This window comes from Mauremys mutica, chromosome 25 (genome assembly GCF_020497125.1).
Source record: "Mauremys mutica isolate MM-2020 ecotype Southern chromosome 25, ASM2049712v1, whole genome shotgun sequence".
NCBI classification, from domain to species: domain Eukaryota; kingdom Metazoa; phylum Chordata; order Testudines; family Geoemydidae; genus Mauremys; species Mauremys mutica.
This window is the reverse complement of record NC_059096.1, coordinates 2,994,135-3,014,707: the sequence shown is the minus strand read 5'-3', so window position 1 is coordinate 3,014,707 and position 20,573 is coordinate 2,994,135. Positions and strand designations below refer to the sequence as shown.

Genomic DNA, 20,573 nt, shown 5'->3' with positions numbered 1-20,573 from the left:
CCCGAGACTGTTTGTATTCTGACTCCAATTTGCTCTGAAAGGCTTCTGCCAGAACGTGCTTTGGCTCTTTAAAAACTGCAGTGCAGATTGCCCCTTGGTCTGGGTCAGTGCGCGGTGAGTGCTGCCTGGCCTGTTGCCAAATGCTAGTTTAATAAATTCTGTAGGGAACAATAATTCCGGAGGCTCACACACAAGGCACTTGCTCCCGATTAATTTTTTGTTGTTCTCTTTACAAATCTTTAAGCAAGTGGGCGGATGAAAAGGCAAAGATAGTCGCTGCTGTTCATAGATAACAGCTGAGCAGCGGGTGTACCTCAAGTGCTGGAATACCAAATGCTGGAAGAGACAGATGAACTATTGTGGAATATGTGAAGAATCACCTCACTTTACAGAGGGTGAACAAGTGCGTTAGGTAGATAATGGCGCAGGGAATGTGTGGTCAACGTGCCTGTGTTGTCTGTTTCCAGTGAAGGCAAGTGACGCACTTTATCATTGTCGGTGGCAGTCACCTCGGCTCTCTGTGTCTCCATGTGGATGACTAATTCCCTACTGCCCCCCACTTAGTCCCAAAGGCCCAAATACTCAAGGATAGTTGGGAGTTCAGCTCCCTCTCATTTCAATAAGCACCTACATACTTTTGAACTTCTACTGAGTTTAGGCTCCTAACTATGTATGAGGAATGGGACCAAAGTTACCAGCATTTCTCCCTAAGCCAGGCCTCCCTCGCTTTCCTTGCTGGAAAATGAAAATGGGACCATGTGAGGAGCGTGAACTGGAGCTACCTGTGGAAAAACGTAGGTGCATGCGTGGTAGTGCAGCGTCCTGCAGGAAGGGCGTGTGTGTATGTGTGTGTGGGGGGGGGGGGTTCTCAGTGTCCCCATCTATAAAATGAGCCTAATGAAACCCTTGTAAATAACATGCCCGGCTAACCCTGGATCGCCCACTTGGCTTGGAGTGATCTGCAGCTGTGTGAGCCCCTTGACAGTCTGCCCCCTCCCTCCCCCCGTGTATGTCGCATGCTGGCTCCCAGACCGGGCCTCTGACACTTGTCCCTCCCCCCCAGAGAATGGGTCCAATGCTGGAGGGGCCCCCAGCCCCTGCTCCCCTGCACCAGGGCCAATCGGTGGGGGGGGGCAGTGCGGCTCTTTGCCCTGCAATAGGGCCTGCAGAGGGAAGGGGCAATGATGTCATACCAGCATGACGTCAACGTGCTGTGATAATATGATGTCATAGCCCCCCCCCCGCGCCAGGCGGGGATGGGACCGCCCCAAGATCAGCAACTCCTTGGGGGCGGGGCAGGTACTCTCGCAAAGCATTATGGGAGCAGCGGAGCGGGCTTCCCGGAAATGGAATTTTGACCCCCGCTAGGGAGGGCCGGAAGCGGGCGGCCCCGCGGTGCATCCTGGGAGCTGTAGTTCGCCCGCCGTCCCGTCGGTCCCTGCGCCCCCCCCCAGACCCTCCAAGATGGCGGACAGGCGGCGGCAGCGGGCCTCCCAGGACAGCGAGGACGAGTCCGACTCGGCCGCCTCCGACAGCGTCGATTCCCCGGCCGGCGCGGCCCGCTCCGGCTCCCCCGCCTCGCCCCCGCGACCGGCCCGGAGCGTCGCCGCGACCCTGCCCGCCGCGGGCTGGGGCCGCGGGACCGAGAGCGCGGCCGGGGCCGCCAAGAGCCCGCAGGAGTCCGAGTGTGTGAGTGCGGCGGGCGGGGCGAGTCGGGCGGGGCCGAATGGGGGCTCGGGGCGGGGGCAGCCGGGGCGAGTGGGGGCCCGGGGGATGTGAGCGGGGCTGGGGGGCTCTAAACGGGCTGGGGCTGCCTGGAGGGGACCGGCCCGTTCAGCACCTGGGGGGCCTGAGCGGGGGGGGGGTGCCTGGCACCTCCCCGGGCTGTGAGCTTGTGCCCCAGAGAGGAAGGGGACTGGGCGGTGTGGGGAGCTGAAATCCCCCCCCCCCCCCCCAGTCCCTCCCGTGGGCTTGTTTCCCCGTTTTCAGGGTTTCGCACATCCGGGCTGGGGACAGGTCTGTTCCCTGGGGGGAGCAGCCAGCGTCCTCTCCCGCTTAGTGCTGGGGGGGCAGGCGGGGCCTTGCTTGTGTAACGCACAAACCGGGCTGAGAGCCCCACAGGGCAGGTCCGTAAGGGGAGGTGCCTGGGGCTCGCAAGTGGTGGGCGCGGGTAGCCTGCCCGAGGGAAGGGTGTTAAATACCATCTGGGGCATTTGCAGCCTAAACACAACCCCAGGGTGGCTTGAGCCTGAAAGAGAAACTCATGGTGCTGCAGTTAAACTCTTTGCCGGCCTTGCCGGCGCTCAGCGAGGAAGGGTAAATGTCTTTATGTTCTGTTGGGTCTGATAATGCGCCATGGTGGTAGTGCCATGGGGAAGACAGCTTTGGTTTTAAAGTGATACTGAACGTCTTTCCTCATTTCTCTTTCCACTGTAGCAATAAAGATTGTACAGACTCTGTTGCTCAGGTGATTTAGTGCGGGTGGTCTGGGCCTGGACCTTTAGATTAATAACGCCATCTGGTTGGGCCACAACCCTTTCTCGTGAAATTTTACAGCTAGTTAGCAAAGCTTAATGTGATCATCAAGACGGCAGGTCAGCTGATAAATGTATTGCTTGACCCCAAATAAGACTTCAGAGAAACGTAAAACAATCAGGACTCTTGAAATGGATTCAGTCAGGTAAAATGGTGTTGAGGGAAATTGTGTTAAAATTTAATCTTGTGTTTTCGTAGCTTGTCAGATGTATGGATGCCACTGTGTTTACAACTTTGAGTGACTGTATACATCTCAGCTGAAAACACTCTTTCTGCCTTAGCTATATGCCTTCGGTGAACCTAACAATTCTCTCTCTGGTATCATGTTTCTGACATGCTTACAGAATTTCTTGTTTCTGTTTGTCATTGTCTTTTCCTCATCAGGAGGCCAGTAGTATAACTCTTGGGGGTTGTATTTGTTCTGGACTTCCTCTTTTCCAGTAGATTTTTATGCGCTCTTTTAGGATATTGCTCTGCCCACCTGTCCAATCTAATTGTTCTTCCTATGCAATTTATAGCCATGTATTACAGTATCTTGTCATTCCGTCAGACCTATTATGCCACGTTCCTATTCTCTTTTCAGGCATGTTTGTCGTTCACCTGTTTTTGCTTTTAGGCTTCTCATTAATATATAGACAGTTTTTTATTTTTGATCATGAGCCTATTGTATTAAATTCCTTAGTCTGATACTCTGCTACTTTTCTGGAATTTACCGCTGTGATCTGATCTCCTCTTCCAGTTCAGTCTTAACTTCCGCCCTATTCTTTACTGGGTACAGAGTAACATTTATATTTCTGACATCTGTAGCAGATGTGGGTCTGAGTTGAGTGCTCCTCAGCCCATGTAGGCTGGGGGAAAGCCACGAATTTAAATAATCCCCCAGGAACCTGCTGAGCCAGCAGTCTGGTTCCAGTGTTATTAAGGGAGCCCATCATTTCTGTGTAGGCTCCCTCCTCTCCCAAAGATCCATAGTGACTAAACACACAGTTAACCCCACCTCTTCATGCGTTCCCTCAGTCTGGCTGGCCCTAGGCATGGGACTGGATGCATGTTGTACAAATTTCTGGATCTATGTGTGTTCTCCTTGAGTGTTCTAAAATGTCGCTTCCAGGATGGCTCTCCTATGTCTCCCTTTATCATCGATCCCCATATGATCGGCAAGTGACTGAAATGTTCCTGGTCACTACATACCCAGTAATGTGTCTGTGTGTTTCTCTCTCTCTCAATAGGAAAGTGAAGATGGCATCGAAGGAGATGGTGAGTAATAAGTATCTTTGCTCTGCCCTGGTGGGAGGGAGAAGTAAGATATGAAAGCATAGAATTCATTATCTATTAAAAATGCATATTCTGAGGCCACTTGGAAAGGCCCGTTGTCTGTCAGCTTCCCCTGCTGCAGTCTGAGTGCCTGTTCTGTTTGTTTCCTCTGAGGCATGTAGTGCTGGGCTAGCTGGAGCATTGGTCCAGCACTGGTTATGCTGGTCAGCTGGGCGATTGAGGGCCGGTTTAATATTAATGCTTAGCACGGCTGTGGTTTGAATGCTTTGTGTCTGTACTCTGGACTGTTGATGAATGAATCTCTAAGTGTTACAGTTCCAAATGAATTCATGTTTGGAGAAAGTGCCACTATTGCAGCATTTATGCCGAACGTCTGCTTTCTCTTCTCTAGCTGTTCTGTCGGATTACGAAAGTGCCGAAGACTCCGAGGTGAGTGTATTCTTTATCCTGACACCTAGAATAGCATTCAGAGCTTCTTTTTCTTGCATCATCATAGCACAGAAACCAGCTCGTATGTCTTGCTGGGTCCTACTGCCCCTGCCTGGAGAGTTTCCCTTTGTCTCAAGGAATGGGATGACAGGCAAGGCTTTGCGTCCAGCCTGTGTGGGTACTTGAGGCTGGCTGTGTTGCATAAACTGTCAAAGTTAGAAATGGAAAATCCCACAGAGTGATACCAAGTTTGTCCCTCTGGCCAGTGCAGTACTGTAGTATATTATCTTTGAACGGGATACCAAGGGCAATGGTGGTCAGCACTGACAGTTTTAAAATCCAGATGGGGTGTTTTTCTAAACACTGTGCTTAAGAATTATTTGGGGGCAGGTCTCTGACCTTTGCTGTCCAGGTCACAGTGGTCCCTTCTGGCCCTGGAATCTGTGACTCTAGCATTTTGTCTAGGCTGCCTTAAACTGACCGGGTCTCTGGGCCAACAGCTGCCCTGCCAACAAGCAGTACCAGGAGACTTAAACCTAAGGTCTGGCTCCTCTGTGAAAGCAAATGGTGCAGATCAGGGGACAGACTTGAAAACGGCAGCAGGAGGTAAAGGAAAGGGGGATTAGAGCTCTTGCTGATTAGCTGTAACTCAGACATAAATATTGAACTTGAAAAGCTTATTCTTTGGCTGAAAGAGGAATACAGCTGCTGAGCTGCATCCAGGAATGTGCCTGACCTTTCACAGCTCACAAAAGAGAACATTTCTTGTCAGTAATTCCTTCTGTTTGTGTCACTAAGGACAGCCGGTGTGTCCAGCTGGCAGCCCTGACAGCAAACTGGCCTGGTGCTCTAGGGACGCTTAGTGTATGACAATAGGACTAGGAGGTTGAAGGATGTTTTGGGAAGTTTGGTAGTGGCCATGACCACCTGCCAGCTGTGATATAACCACAAACACTTCTCCCCTGAGGTGTATGGGGCGCTGCGTAGCTCAGTGAAACATTTCTGGGGAAAAACACACTCTCAAAATGAGCAGTGGGGGAAGAGAACGGGGTGGGAGGAGGCTTGCTTAAAGTACCTAGCTGGGCATGTTGTTGCTTCCGTGTATCATTCCCTGCAGTGAATGGTTGGGGGCTGCTGCAGGCTCCTAAGCCAGGTCAGAATGTGGACGGGGAAGTGGGCTCTGAAATCATGAGTCCTTCCCCTCTCTCCGTAGCGTGCCCTTTCCGACTCTCAGGAGAATGCTTTATCTGCAGGGGCCTGCGTTCAAACTGCAGCTAAATCTCTGGCAGAAATAGACATTGGGGCTGTAGGGACCCAATAACCATCGCTCTAGAGCGACGGAACTAACCCCCCCTACACCCCACCACTTTAATGTGCTGGCCGTGCTGTGCAAGTGAAGTACAGCTCTTCTCCCACTGCGCCTCAATATGGTGCAAACGCTCCGTGTCCAAACGTAAATGAAAGGAGCAGCAATTGCATGTGAACACGCAGCATGGAAAGAGAAACTAGACCAGTCGTCTTGTTAATCGTTCAGTACTGTTTTTAGTGTCGATTCCAGTCAGAGCAAGGCTTGCAGTCTCCCGGAGGGTGAAACGACGTCAGACTCCTGCTAGCAGAGTGCTTGGAGTCAGCCAGCTGCGCAGTTCCAGGGAGTTCAGACACCCAGCGGTGGCTGGGACCAGCCCTTCGGTGGGGGGAGGGAGAGGTAGTCCATGTGAGCAGCGGAGCCTGCCCCCCTTGGTAGCGTCTCTCACGGTGCTGTACAGATGGCTCCGCGGTGTAGAGATCAGAGGCTCTGGTTGCGCTGTGATTTTCGTCAACATTTGCTCTGAATTCTTCTAGAATCCGACTGTTGGTGGCCTAGGATTGCTCTGTGGTATTTGTAGAGAAAGGACTCGGTCTGACCTTCCCTTCCTCTGGGTTAAACGGTTGGCCCTCTTTGGCGAGGGGGCTGTCCGGAGCTGTGGAGATCTAGGCACGTCAGCCGTAACCCACTGGGGAATCTGCTGCTAACATCACATGTCATCTTGTCCCAGCAATTGGATGTTTGTTTTCAGGCCGAGGAAGGGGAGTACAGCGAGGAGGAAAGCGCAAAGGTGGAGCTGAAGCAGGCGAGTAACAATGCCAGTGAATCCACAGGAAAAGCCGAGAAAGGGGAAGAGAAGCCTGACCCGAAAGGCGCTGTGACGGGCGAGAGACAAAGCGGGGATGGGCAGGTAGATATCTGCTGTGTGCTGTGGGGTCCCTGGGGTTGAGGCTGGCTGTACATGGGAGGGCTGCTGCAGTGGAATATTCTCTGATTTTGATAGGAGAGCACTGAACCGGCTGAGAATAAAGTTGGGAAAAAGGTCCCCAAGCACTTGGATGACGACGAGGATCGGAAGAACCCTGCGTACATACCCCGGAAAGGGCTCTTCTTTGAACATGATCTCCGAGGACAGGCCCAGGAGGAGGAGGTCAGGTAGGTAAAACTCATGAAACTTCCCTGGCTAAAGAGAGGTTGAGTCCTGAGCCAGCACCTAAAACATCCCAGCTCTTGGCTTCCGTGTTAAATACGTGGCAGACTGGGAGATTGTCTGAGGTTTGAGACGTGGCCATGTGGTGGCCCAGTTGCCTAGTGGGAGTGTTCTGACAGGACTGGCTTTGGTTCCACATGCTCCTGAGGCAGCAGAGACGGGTAATGCTACAGAAGCCTGAGCTGAGCCTCCTGCTGCTGAACCGTGACCCTTTTGCTGATGTAAAGGAGTGCTAGTGGCGTGTTCCCCAGAAAACCCTCTCTCCCTCCCCGAGCTGGCAGGGCAGTGACTCTCTGAGCCCTGAAAGTCTGTGAATGGCGTTGGGGAAGGGGAGATGTTCCACAGTCTCCCATGCACACCCCTTCCTAGAAATAAGCAGCCTTTGTTTGCGTTCTGTACTGTCTGGAATGTCCATGCCCATTCCACCCATGTGTCCTTGGCTTTGCAAAGACCTGTTGGGTCTCTCCGTATTCCTGCTCCAGGCCAAAGGGTCGCCAGCGAAAGCTTTGGAAAGATGAGGGCCGCTGGGAACATGACAAATTCCGGGAAGATGAGCAAGCCCCCAAAAGCAGGCAGGAGCTGATTGCGCTCTACGGCTATGACATCAGGTCGGCTCACAATCCCGACGATATCAAGCCGAGGAGGATGCGCAAACCACGGTGAGTAGCCAAGGCCGTAGGGAGTCCAATCAGAAGGCCCCTCATGTACTGGGGAGAAAGATCAGCCGCCTTGCAGCCACCGAGATGTTGAGCACCAAACTGGGATGGACTTGAAGGCAGGGGTTGGGCAAAGAACTAATGGGTGCATGATGTTCTGCTGCATCCATGTCAGATTGAGACTCGGGCTCCTGGGGTATCCGGGCATCTGGGTGCTGCTGCTTGGGGAGAGGGATGCCTTGGCATTGTGGGGATTCTCTTATCACTAAGGAGTGGAAGCATCTGGAGGAAGCTAGCTCCAGGATGGGCAGGTAGAACAGATGTATTGTCTTTGGGAAAGGATCTTAAGGGGTGATTGCAGCCCTGGTGTCATAAATACCTCCCAGTGGTGCAACTCAGGGGTTTGTTTCTGATCCTTTGCGTCTCTCCCCTCCCCCCCCCCCCCAAGGTTTGGGAGCCCTCCGCAGCGAGAGCCGAACTGGGCCAATGAGAGGCAAAACAAGGCGCCAAGACCCCAGGGCTCTGATACTGATCCGCTGCCGACACGAACCTTCATCAGCCGGAACTCCACAGGCATGGGCAGGATGCCCCCTGCCAGGAACTTTCCAAGGATGGGCGGCTACAAAGAGAACCGTCCAAGCTACCGAGCTGTGGAGGCAAACAGCCAGCACCTCTCTCGAACGGGTGAGCCGGCTAAACACGAGAGCAGTTACCGGGCAAGGCGTGTTGAACAAGCCCCGGACAGAGACCCCTCTCCTGAAGCTGAGATTGCGCATGTTCACAGCAGTCCTGTCAAGAAGGAGGAGATTGTTTTGGAAAGCCAGACCCCAAGTACAGACCCTGTACAGCCACCACCAGATCGACCCATCGAAAAGAAATCCTACTCCCGGGCAAGGAGGACCCGGAATAAAGCTGGCGATGCCGGAAAGCTGGCAGATGAAGTTCCGCCTCCAGAAGGCTTGACGCCTGTGACTCCGAAACCAGTGCAGGTCGTGACGCCCCCTCCGCCTGCAAAGGCCGGTAGTTGGGAGACACCAGTAGAATCCAGCATGGATGGACTCGAACAAGACATGACTCAGTTGAATCTAACCGAGCAGACCTGGGCCCAAGGACAGCCTCCGTTCCTACAGCCTCGGGAACTTCGGGGTAAGTGCCACGGGCCATTGGGTTTTCATTGGTTTTCCCCACTGAGTGCAGCACGACTGCTGTGCCATCAAAGGTCTGACAGCTTCATTGTCGAAGCATTGGTGCCAGAGCACCTAGCTTGCTGGAATTGCAGGCTCCGAGCTCAGGGGTAGGCATGGTGAGTTCCATTCAGTTTACTCGTGCTTGGAGTAGGCGCTTTAAATCGGATCCTGCCTGCTTTCCGTGGATATGGGTCCCATGGGCCTTTGCAGAAGAATAAGAATTTACATTGTTGTATTTGACAAGCATTACCCCACACTCCCAGCTGTTAGGCAGGTTGCTGGCTCTCCTCAGCCTCAAAAGCTGCATCTCACTGGTTCCTGTCTGCAGACATCGGTTGGTTTGCTGCTGATACTAAGTTGCTTGGTTTAATAACAGAAGGATTGTGAAACTGCACATTGCCTGAAGGCCGGACTGGATGACGTGATGGTGAGGGAAGTTAATGCTTCCGTAAACACAAACGTAATCTCCTTGTAGGAGCTGAAGGGCTCTGAATATGCAACATCTTTTGAGAGGAACTAGGGAAAGACTTGTGCATCCTTTAGGACGTCTGCCCAGTACCAAGCAGCTGTTAGCAATGGGATGGGTGAGTGGATTCAGCAAATGACGGGTGGAAGGTTGACACTCTCCTTGGGAGTGCTGTGTTCCAGTATTAGCTGCCTCCCCGTAGATAGGAGTGGAGATTGAAATGGTCCCAGAAAAGTGTTTGGAGAGAGCTGGTCAGGACTCATGTAATGGCAAGAGATTCCCAACCCAACCCTCCAGAAAGAAGGTTCTTTAGCCTGGGATTAGAAACGGGAAATAGGTGGAGTAATTTAGGGCTGGGGAGAGTATGATAAGAACGGATCATTCCCTCTCTTGCCCTGCCTCATGTTGTGAGAACAAGGGGATACTCGGTGCATCTGGGACAAACAGAAGGAAATTTCCTCCTTTTGTGTACAGCATCCGTAATTAGCTCCGTATAGCCTGGTACCGGGTTTGGCTACTGCCAGACTAAATGGACCAGTGGTCTGATTGGGAATGGCAAATCCTCCGTTCTTATGCACTGAGCTTAGGTGCTAGGCAGTTTCTCCTGCTGCCTGGAGTGGAATTTGGCAGGATTGAAGCAAGGGCAGCCCTGGCTTGTCTACCCAGGAAAGTTAGACCAGTGTAAGCAAAGCTGGGACTTTACATTGGATGCAGTCAAAGCTGCAGAAGTCATTTGGTGGACACTCTCATGCAGATGAAGGGTGGCCTTGTTTTGCTTTAGTTTACGTTTCTGGGGAAGGGGTTTAAACTAAACCAAAAAAAGCCATTTGTGCTGGAATAAGAAGTGTCCGTATGGGGTTTTATCCCAGTATAATTATACCAGCAGAACTGGTCATACTCATACCCATGATCAGCGAGGCTTGTATGTATCTGGATAATTCCTTTCCTTTTAAGGCCACTTTACTTCTAAATAAGAGCATCCACGCCAGGGTTTAATGTGGTTTAACTACTCCACTTTCATTCACACCTTTAATTTGGATTAACTTTCCTGAGCCTCCCCTTGTAGCAAGCCTTTCCTGCGGCCTCACACCTCCTGGGGGCGATGGCAGGAGTTAGTTTTTAGGAGGAATGTGGGTAGGTGAAGAGGTTTGGGGAGGCATTCCACACGCAAACGTACATTAACAATGTAACCAGGACCTGTGCATGCCTGATAACTGCCTTGTGTTGGAAGTAGCTCCGATCAGTTTCTGACTGTCACAGGGTGACCGGCCCCAGTAAATGAAGCAGATCCAGCTGCCCTGTGCCAGACTAGGTGCTCCCAGTTTAGCCAGTTGAGATGGCAGGACAGGATAAGGGGCTCTGAAGGATCTGGGAGAATCTGAGAGGGAGCCCCCAGTAATTCAGGGCAGCCTGGTTTAGTCAGGAAAAGCAGCCGGTGAGAGCGGGCAGAGCCTGGGGGACTGGAGGAAGTAGCAGGGGCCAGAACCAGACAGGGCTGAAGGCAGGAAGAGCAGCAGAGGGAGTTGCCTATGAAAGTCTAAGCCAGAGAGCTGAAGCTGGGGGCTGACAGCAGAGGGGCTGGGGGCGTGAGGGATGCCCCCTGGGTGAGGCTGATCTCCAGCAGAGAGGCAGTCGGGGTTCCTGCTGGGAGGAGCAGGGGTGGATGTCCTGGCAGAGGGACAGAGGAGGACTGACACGGAGTCTGGGGGCTGTGGAAGATGCTGGAATGTGTTGTGGAATGGCACAGAGGATATGTGGTTAAGGACTCCTTGCAATGGGGTGATAAATGGACTATTGGGACTTGGGATTTGGACAGTTTACACTATGGTTTTCATAATAAACCGGCTCCCAGGAAGGGCCTTATTGAAGCAAAAGAGGCTGAAGTGGAGTCCTTGGGTTACTTGAGGAGGGAAACTGAGGCAAGTGCACTTGTGGCGTGGCCTGCCGCATGAGGATACTCTTGGGGAGGGACGGGGGTGGTGGTGCGGGTTTACCCTATGACACTGAGATTGAGATTTTAGGTGTAGTCAGAGTTCAAGGCCAGAAGGGACCTCCCAATCTTCTAGTCTGACATCCTGTCACAGGCCACCCACACCACCACACCCGCACGCCAACCCCAGCCAATGACATGAGATCCAAATATCCCAACCCTCAGGAGACTAGATTATTATGTGCCATAGACAGAGAATAGGGGGACTGAGGCCCCTTCAGTGGCTGGGAAATGAGACACCCTCCTGGCAAGTGACCTGCATGCTGCAGAGGAAGGTGAAAACCCCCTAGCCACAGAGCCAGTCACACAATGATCAAATAATTGTCGGCGTCCCTTTGTGCTCAGTACTGAAATGCATAAAACCTTAACGTCTCTGATACTTATTGCATCATCAAAGCTCCTTATGACATATACATTTTCACTGAAATTTGCAAGGCATGTGTTGGTATTCACACTGCAGTAACTCCTCTAAAACAGTGACGTTTTCTGTACTGCATTTCATATAAGTGGGCAGATGATGTCTAGCGATGCCTCTGACACATAAAATTGCTCATTATTAAAGACGAGTGTAAGACTTAATAACCAGCCTGTCTCTTTTCCTAGGTATTCCTAATCATATGCACATGGGAGCTGGACCACCACCACCTCAGTTTAACAGGATGGAGGAAATGGTAAAGCAGGGGATCTTGTATGGAGTGTAACTTTTCTCTTTAGTCATTTTAAGTCAACGTGTTGATTTGATTCTGTGCTTTAATGATTCGAACCTGGCTGTGGCACACCAGCATTTGTCATTTTGGTTTTTTAAGCCGAATGTAGGTTTCCAGGTAGGTTGGGTGGGTAACGCTGGTCAGAGCCTGGAGGAATTCCTCTTTGTAACTCTCTGTAGCTCACAGATGCCTTTGAACTCTTCCAGGGAGTCCAGGGGGGCCGTGCAAAGCGTTACTCATCCCAGCGTCAGCGGCCACCAGTTCCAGAGCCTGCTCCCCCCATGCACATCAGCATCATGGAAGGGCACTACTATGATCCACGTGAGTGACCCCTGCAGCTCTAGTTCCTCTTCTCTCAATTCTTTAGCACACTCAGAAATGAGCTTTCAGTGCGGGAGTGGGTGGAGTTCCTTCCCAGCTACTTAAGAAGCTGATCCATCAGTGGGAAGGGCTATGTGGTGTTTTGGTGCAGACATAAAACCAAGTTAATTATTGGGAGCTTTTCATCAGTACCTCAAGAGACCCTTCCTCTTGAACGGGACATGGTCAGCTAGTTATAGATCCAATACAGAGATGGTTAAAATTTCAAAGCTTAGTATGAAATGCTTTCCTGAAATCATTCTTAAATGTCCATGACAGCCGAGTTCTCTGGATTTAATCCCTGCCCTGGTTTGTAAAGCACCTACCGACACTACCTGCATCATTGTGTGATCGTCTGCAGCTTTGGAAACTCAGATGTTGTTCTAGATCAGGAGAAGTGGAAATTGAAACTTGGTAGAAATAATTGTTTCATTGGCACTTTGAGGGAGAGGTTGGGGAGTAAATGAGATGTTGAAAATCAGTCTAGCTGTTCAAAGCGTTAAAGGAGGAAGCTATGTAAGTGGGGTGTGTTCCATTACAGGTAGGAGATAGCTGGGAGCTCTCCCTCTGGTGGAATCCTGTCAGGCATGTGATCCCGTTGCTGGCTGGCACATGCAGTTGGCAGTGTTTCTAATACAACAGCGCTCAAATGCTGTGGCTCTCTTTGACTTCTGTAATCAACGTGACTCTCGTTACAGCAGAATAAGCTAAATAACTTTTGTTTCCTCGCAAACTGTTTTCTCTTGCAGTACAATTCCAGGGACCAATCTACACACACAGCGAGAATCCTGCCCCGTTGCCCCCCCAGGGTATGATTGTACAGCCAGAAATGCACCTCCCACATCCAGGTGAGCCACCGTCTCCCACCTCCCTGCCCTCACAAGCAAACTTGCTAACCTTGCATTTGAGGAAGGTCCTGTCTGAGCACAGGCCTGGGAATCAAGGACTCTCCTTTGTTGTAATCGAGCTCTGATGTGGATTCCCTCTGGCCTGGGCCAGGCATTTCACTCCTGTTTCCTTAGCTGTAAAATGAGGCATACTCACCTGCCGGCTCGTGGCTAAACCAGTGGGCATCCGCGTTGCATTTTGATAATGGAAAGCACCATGTGAAACATTGCTGATCTGTTTAAGTCTAAAATCGAAGGCCCTTCCGTTTCATAGCCATTTATGGCAGCATCTCTGACCATTGAGATGAAGGTTGACAAAGGCGTGTATCCATTTCTTAGGCATTGTAAGCAAATCTTGCTCCCTCCCATGGTGCTGCCATGAAGAAGTGACGTGATCTTTGTTAAATGTCATATATGTCCATGTAAACATGTGTTGCTAACTGCTGCATCTCCTTTGCTTGTGGCCAGTGCAGGTCCAAGCCCTCTTCAGGGTGCCTTGGAAACTTCTGGGTAGAACATTGCTGGTTTTGTGCAGAATAGTTGGCTGAGTCACGTCCCTGTCTTAATGGAAAGCTTGAAGCAGCCTGCCCCCCTCCTCCTGGATGGAGACGCTTGGCAGCTTCTCTGACCCAGCGGCAATTAGATATGAAGGATCCCAGAAATCAGGGAGGCAGCAGGTCTCAGACTTGCCCCAAAGGCTAATGTGGGATTGTTCCCCCATAGTAAGTAACTTACTGGTACGCTGTCCAGTCCGTTTTAAGACGATCCGCATGTTGGGAGGCTCACCACTTCCTTGGGAAACTGGAGGCCACTGTCAGCCTTCTGCTATTTGCGTGTGAACTTTCCTGTCGTAAGCAGTGCAGGAGTTAGTCAGTCGTGATCGCGTGCCAAGAAGGCTTTCGCAAAGTGCTCTTGTTCTATAAACCCTCCTTATTAAGCTAGTGAAGGTCAGAGCAAGGCTAACGCAGAGACGCTAATTCACAATCCCAGCCGTTTCCGAGGATGCTCTGGTTTCAGAGGTGACTTACATACGTATTTATTTTGTTTCGCTTCCTAGGTTTACATCCACACCAGACACCAGCACCTTTGGCTAACCCTGGCTTATATCCTCCACCCGTCTCCATGCCTCCTGGCCAACCGCCCCCGCAGCAGCTGCTCGCACCCACCTATTTCTCCCCTCCCGGAGTCATGAATTTTGGGAATCCCAGCTACCCCTATCCCCCAGGAGCACTCCCACCACCTCCTCCTCCCCATCTGTATCCCAACACACAGGTGAGCTGGCTAAAGCAGGCGTCGGTTGCCTTGAGCAGGAGTTCTTTAAGCATGGAGCTAGGGGATCCTATCCTGGATTGGTCCATATGTTGTATGGCCTTTGAGACAGCGTGTGGTAGCAGCTGGTTCCCCTGCCATGGGGGATTGCTCCCTAGAGGAGGCAACGCACTAGGTTATTAAAACAGACTTTAAGATTAAATCTTAGTAACGAGCATGAATGAGGAAAACATCTTGCTTCCTACTCAGTTTGGGGAACAGAAGGAGCCAGATCCGACCTCCCTGGTTCACCCACACTGGGACTGGAATTTGAATTTTAGTTATAAACTCCCTGATGGCATTGGCGGTTGTGGTGTTTGGGCCACGAATTTAAATTCTCTACCAGGGCAAGAGAACTAGGAAAGTGAAGCTGCCTAGAAGCACATTAACTGGATGGGTCTGTTCATGGGCCAACGTAAGCCAGGCACAGAGAATTACTGGATTCTCTTTTAGAGCCGACTTCCTTTTGTTTGTCAGACCAAGACAGCAGGCTGGGCACGGCCTGGTGTTTGTGATCTCAGCAGTGTGTGAGCCCAAAGGCCACTTCTGGGCCAGGAAAACCCCCTGTGACATCTCAGTCCCACAGGGTAGGGAAAGGTTCTTGTGTGAACTGCTGGAAGCCAGGTGGGGGCTCTCTCTTAACTGCCAGGCCTGTACATCCACTGGCTCAAGTCCTGTAGCCACATAGCGTTTGTCTCGCTCGGGGTCCTGGCTGTCTGGGGCCGTGTGCGCTTTTCCAGGGCATCCTGCTAATGACCGGCGTTGTGGCAGGGCAGAACCTCCCGTCATTGAGGCTGTCTTGCAAATGGCACACGGGTGACACTCAGTGGCAAGACAAAAGAGGTGCAGTTCCTCAACCAAACCTGAACAGTTTTGACCTTTCCCTTCTCTGCTGGTCTAGCTGGAGAGAGAGAGATGGAGCTGGAGTTAAGCACAGGACCCCTGGGCTCCTGGACAGGATCTGGGTGTCATGGGGAATTACCAGCCACCTTGAGCACAGACCAGTTGCTAATTTAAAGTGGGAACATTATATGGCCTATGCAAAACCTGTGCAGGCCGTAATGAGCCCATCTGACCTTACCGTCTACGAATCCAACCAGCTTAGCTGTAGAGTGACCCAGTCAGACAACTGACCCTGGCAGCAGGGCCTCTGCCAGGGATCCCGGGCAGGCTGGGCGAGCTGACAGCTAGAGGAGCCCACTCCACTGAAACTCCTTTTTCAGGCGTTTGCAGACAAAGCTTGGCAACTGCATTCCGCAGTGCGCCGTGAGCCCTCGCCGGCGCTGCTCCCCTCTGGCTTTAGGGGACTTGGGTTTTAAAGCTGGTTTACACTCCAAAAAAAGCCAGGCCGAACCCTGCCAACGCCTGGGCAGCTGCAGCTTCGCATCCCGTGTCAGGAAGAACTAACCCTTTCCATTCTTTGCGGGATCCAGGCCCAGGCCCAGGTGTACGGAGGAGTCACCTACTACAACACTGTCCAGCAGCAAGTACAGCCGAAACCTTCACCACCACGAAGAACATCCCAGCCCGTCACTATCAAGCCGCCGCCTCCCGAGGTACTGACCCCTCTGCCGTGCGCTGCTGTGGGAGCCGTTTTCCCAGTGGCCTGCGATGTGTCTCTCTCCCCCCCTCCCTCAAGAAATGTCTTGTTTTCAAGAAAATCTTCAACTGTCTAACCTTTTGACGTGTTCCAAACTCCAGCTTCTCGTTGCAGGTTGTAAGCAGGGCTCCAGTTAATTTGAGTTTCTAAATACTTTAAATCTAAACCCACGTACAAAGTAAGTCCCAAGTTGACTCTTGGTTTCCTTTTTGTTTAGAGAAAGATACTTGAAAAATCCAGTTCTGACTTAGGAAATTGTGATTTCTCGAGAAAAATAAATGCTGACGCCTTGACCACGTAGAGGCTTAAGGGGCAGGTTTAAAGTCTGTACAGAGACGATGAGAATCAGTTCTCTGCTGAGTACCATTTCCCCTCTCCAGTGCTACGCACTTGTGTGTGTTTTGGTGTCCTTGTAAATATTGGCCAGTGCACCGTAAGCGTTTAGTGAGCGTCGGTCACAGCGTGCACAGACCCACAGGCTGCTGTTCAGGGTCGCTGTCCCTGCATCAGGAGGAGAGGCAGCATTAGAGCAGAGGGCTGGGAGGCAAGACCCCCGGGATCGATTCCTAGCTCTGCCACTAACTCACTGCGTGACCTTGCACCTTAGTTTCTCCCATCCATAAAATGGGAAGAATGTTCACCTTTGTACAGTGCTTTGAGATCCTCTGGGAAAAGGTGAGGCCGAGATGCCTAGCTTTAACCAGTAACCGTGGGGAAATCTCAGGCCCCAACTCCTCACTGGCCTATTTAACTTAACCACTGTGCTTTGAAGCGAGATCCGGGAGGTTGAATCTGGTGGCGCAGCTGAGACAAAGGGTGGCGGGAGGACGGTGGCTGCTTTCTAGTGCCCTGGTGTGGGGACCGTTTGGCCCACCTAGGCGATAGCCGTAACCCTGCGCAGGGAGCGTGTGACTGGTGTGAGGCGCGCACTAACCCTGTGGCTTGCGTCTTCCCCTCCAGGGCAGCACAAGTGAAAAATGGAAGGAAAGGAGCAATACGTAGGGACACCCGCCTGAGACGTTCCCGCACCGGAATCGGCACCGCCAGCAAGCAGGAAGCTCTGACTCCGAGAAGTCCCCTTCTCCGTGCTTGGGTGAGGCCAGCGGGCGCCCACCTGCAGCACCCTGCTGCGGCAGTATTGTGCCCAGGGCTGGGCACCCTTCCCTCGTAGGTGTTTAGTGGGGCGCTGCCCCCGGTCACTGGGTCATGGAGGGCGTTGAAATGCCGAACACAGGGGTTGCTCCCTTGTGACAAGTTCTCCTGATTCTCCTCCCCCCGTTATTAAATGTTTTGCCCTTTTCCCATCGTAGCATATTGAATGAAGCTGGCTTGGCTCTGTCCTAGTTTTTTGTTTTAAAAATGAACTGGCCCTTTCTGTTAAGCTGGGTCTAGGAGTCTCTGGGGGTCAGGTAGCCAGGAATGTAACCACCTCCCCAAGAAATATCTGATGTTACTTTGTTTCTTCAGCTCTGAAATTAGCAAGTTTATTTCTGACATAGCTTAAGCTTAGATGTCTGGGAAAGGGCCGCTGGGTGTTAGCAGCCTGACAGGAATGCGCTGGCCGCTCAGTCACCACTTAATTTAGAAGCTCCTCCTCTTTCTCTCTGGAGCAAGCCCTGCTGGGAACTGTGTTGTGGGCAGTCTCTGTCGTCCGTGTGTGCAAACTCTCAGCCTGAAACAGACCGGGAAGCAGCATGCGCCGAGACGGCAAAGTCCAGTCTCTGCTGCCCCACCAGTGCACGCTGCATCCAGCGAAGGCAGAGTTCCTGCTGCCTGGGGACTCGCCACTGAATGGGACCCAAAGAGGAGCATGCGGCTCCTTGGCCTCTTGCTTGCAGGCTGCTTTTCCCTCAGCCTCGTTCTTGGCAAACCGGCTTGGCGGGATAAGCCCGGGTACAGTTTGTACCCAGCGCTTGGGTGGTGCTTCTGTGTAAATGGAAGGTGATGCAACCAGCCTTAACACATCCACTTCCAAGGACGAGAGTGCTCGGTCGGAACCCCAAGGAGGAACACTTGCTGCGCACGTACCATAACTTAATGGGTTCCTCCCCTTTGGCTCTGAAATAGCAAAATAGCCTTGATCCCTGGTTTAGGAGTCTGAAGCCTGGCCCTGCAGCACTGTGGTTGCTGCAGCAGCCTGGCTTGCCCACGCTGCAGTGATCTGCTGTCGCGTCTCTGCAGCATGGGTCCTGCAGGGATCGCTGCACCGCTTCCAGCTACGCTCCAGCTTGGCTTTGGCCTCTCAGCTGTTTGCAAATTGCGTTAGGGGAAGGTGGCACAAGGTTGCTAATTCAGCCCTGGACGCGCTGGGGCAGCGTGCGTCTGAGTCGTTCAGCAGGTGACTAAAAAGCAAGCGGCGTCTCGGCCTGTGAATTCCCAGCCATGGGCAGAGGGAGGAAGAGCCCCCACCTGCCTGTTTCGGGTTGAGATCTTTTCACGCAGATGTGGCTTTCGAACTGAAGTACTTTTTTGTTGGTGTTTAATTTAACAACCTTTTGTACTTAGTTGAAATTAACTCAAACGGCATTTTAAAAAAATCCTTTGTTTAAAATGTAACTGTTTCTCTGCCTTACGCTGAAATGTGTCGTTTAACCTATTGGTCGCAGGACTGACATTCTAGACCTAACAACACTGTGATGGCTTTTTTGTTTGGTTTTTGTTCCTGTTCTTTTGGCGTGCACACGTGTAACCGACATTGTAATGACTTGGTGGAGACGACAATACATCTTAGAAAGTCACTGATGCTCTGGGTCTGTCTTTCGTGCTGCTTAAAGGTGGTCTCGGCAATCAGTTTGCCAGGAGACCTGGTATTGAGCTGTCGTCGTCTGGAAGGGCGGCTGTCCCCTCTGCCATACAACGGCAGAAACGCTTGGAAAACAAGGGTATCAGAACCACCCTGACTTTTGCCTCCCCAAGCTTCTAGCGTCGCTGGGAAACCGAATCCCTTTCTTCCCACTTGGCGACGCTCTCCACAGGCTCCTCTCCATGCTGACTCAGGGCCATTTTTAATCATGCAGCCACTGCCCTCTCCCTCCAGAAGTTGAGCCCTCGTGCCCTCTGCTCCCTGCGTGAATGATCAGCAGAAGATGACGTAGCTTCCCGCCGGGGTTGGTTTGTTGCATCCAGGGGGCTACAAAACAAGACTGTTCAGAGTGCGGCGGAACAGCTGCTGCGTAGGTGGCGCTGAGCAGGCGGCTTGCACAGCGCTCGGCAGGAGTGTAACGACCCTGCATCCCGCGCTGGGCTTCAGCAGAGCATTGCAGGGCGGGCTGGCTGGCACGCCAGTGGGGCCAGGCTTCCGCTGGTGTCTGGGATAAGTTGTTAAAGAATCTGTGCTGTGGAGGCAGCTCGCCTGAGCGGTTCGGTTGGGCCCCCGGGAGAGAGGCCCCGAGGTTCCCTGGGGGCTCAGTGTAGGAGGAGTGGGTGGGATGCTGGAGGTGGGCAGAGCTGAGAGAGGCAGATGGGGTGGGCAGATTTTAAACCTCTCTCCGTGGAGTATATTAATGGGTCTGGCGCAGAGGTTCCCAAATGCTGATCTGTGGGTCACGGGGGGTGGGCTCTCCTCCTCCACAGCAGCGGTTGCTGTAGCTCCAGTGGAACATTCTGCGGGGGGAGGGGGGCGCAGGTGTCCGTAACACCCCCCTTGAGCACGACACCGAACCTCCGACCCTTGAGGGCAATGGCCTGCGCTGAACATGAGTTGCGAAGCCTTTGGTGCGTGGCAGCAGCTGGCCAGCAGAGGGCAGCAGGGAGTTTTGTAGCCCTGTCAAGGAGAACCTAAGACGGGCCAGCCTGGGTCAGACCCAGTCTCTAGCCCAGCAGCCTGTCTCGGGGGTCGCCTTTAATCTCCCCTCGGATGGAAGCTGTTCCAGGCCCCCCATTGGTTTTGTTGCCCTTCTCTGCACCTTCTGCGGTTCTAATCCAGCTGTTTCTGAGATGGGGCAGCCAGAGCGGCCTGCGGTGTTCAGGGTGTGGGCCTGCCAGGGGTTTATATCGTGGCCTGGTGATGAGTTGGGGCTTATCGCTCCCTTTCCTGGTGGTTCCTAACGTTCGGTTCGCTTTCCCGATTGCTGCTGCACATCGAGCGGGCGTATCCAGGGAACGATCCAGGATGTAACTACTAACTTAGACCCCATCGTTTTGTGTGTGTCGTCAGGGTTCCGGTTCCCAACGTCCGTGGTTAAAGAGGGAATTCAGTTACTAGAATGATCAGGGGAACGGAGAACCCACCTTACGAGAGGAGCCTTCCGCAGCTTGGCTTGTTTAACCTCCCCCAACGCTTGCTCTCTAAGTACAGCAGAGGGGTGAGCCCCCGGGGGGGGAGGAGTTGAGACAACGCTGGCACAAGGGACGAACAAGTGGATCTAAACTGGCCATCTAGGCTTGACCTAGGTGAAGGTTTCTGACCATCAGAGGAGTGAAGTTTGGAAGCAGCTTCCAAGGGGAGAATGGGGGCAAAGAACCAAACACATTTTAAGGCTGAACATGAGACGCTTACAGGGTTGGGTGATGAGGTTACCGTCAATGGCGTCCGGCCCATCCGTGACTGCTACTAGCAAATATCTCCAACGGCCGGACATGGGCCACGAGGGGGGGAGGCTCAGAGTTACTCCAGTGACTCCTTTTCCAGACAGTGGGTCTCACCCACATGCTCAGG

The 20,573-nt window shown here is 52.5% G+C and overlaps 1 protein-coding gene across 3 annotated transcripts; it reads left to right on the top strand.

The window, feature by feature from the left end:
- Window positions 1–1,458: 1,458 nt before the first annotated feature.
- Window positions 1,459–18,654, top strand: CASC3 (CASC3 exon junction complex subunit). 3 transcript variants are annotated; one of them, XM_044999493.1, is made up of 14 exons: window positions 1,459–1,689; window positions 3,765–3,792; window positions 4,202–4,239; window positions 6,297–6,455; window positions 6,549–6,700; window positions 7,238–7,414; window positions 7,860–8,557; window positions 11,658–11,725; window positions 11,968–12,082; window positions 12,871–12,969; window positions 14,066–14,280; window positions 15,750–15,872; window positions 16,031–16,094; window positions 16,877–18,654. In XM_044999493.1, exons 1-13 carry the CDS (start codon window positions 1,465–1,467, stop codon window positions 16,064–16,066), a joined length of 2,133 nt encoding a protein of 710 aa, XP_044855428.1. In that variant the 5' UTR covers window positions 1,459–1,464; the 3' UTR covers window positions 16,067–16,094; window positions 16,877–18,654. The 3 variants fall into 3 exon arrangements, 2 of the variants coding, with proteins under 2 accessions (XP_044855428.1, XP_044855427.1); XM_044999492.1 differs by having other exon boundaries at window positions 16,018–16,094; XR_006575314.1 differs by having other exon boundaries at window positions 15,750–16,094.
- Window positions 18,655–20,573: the final 1,919 nt, after the last annotated feature.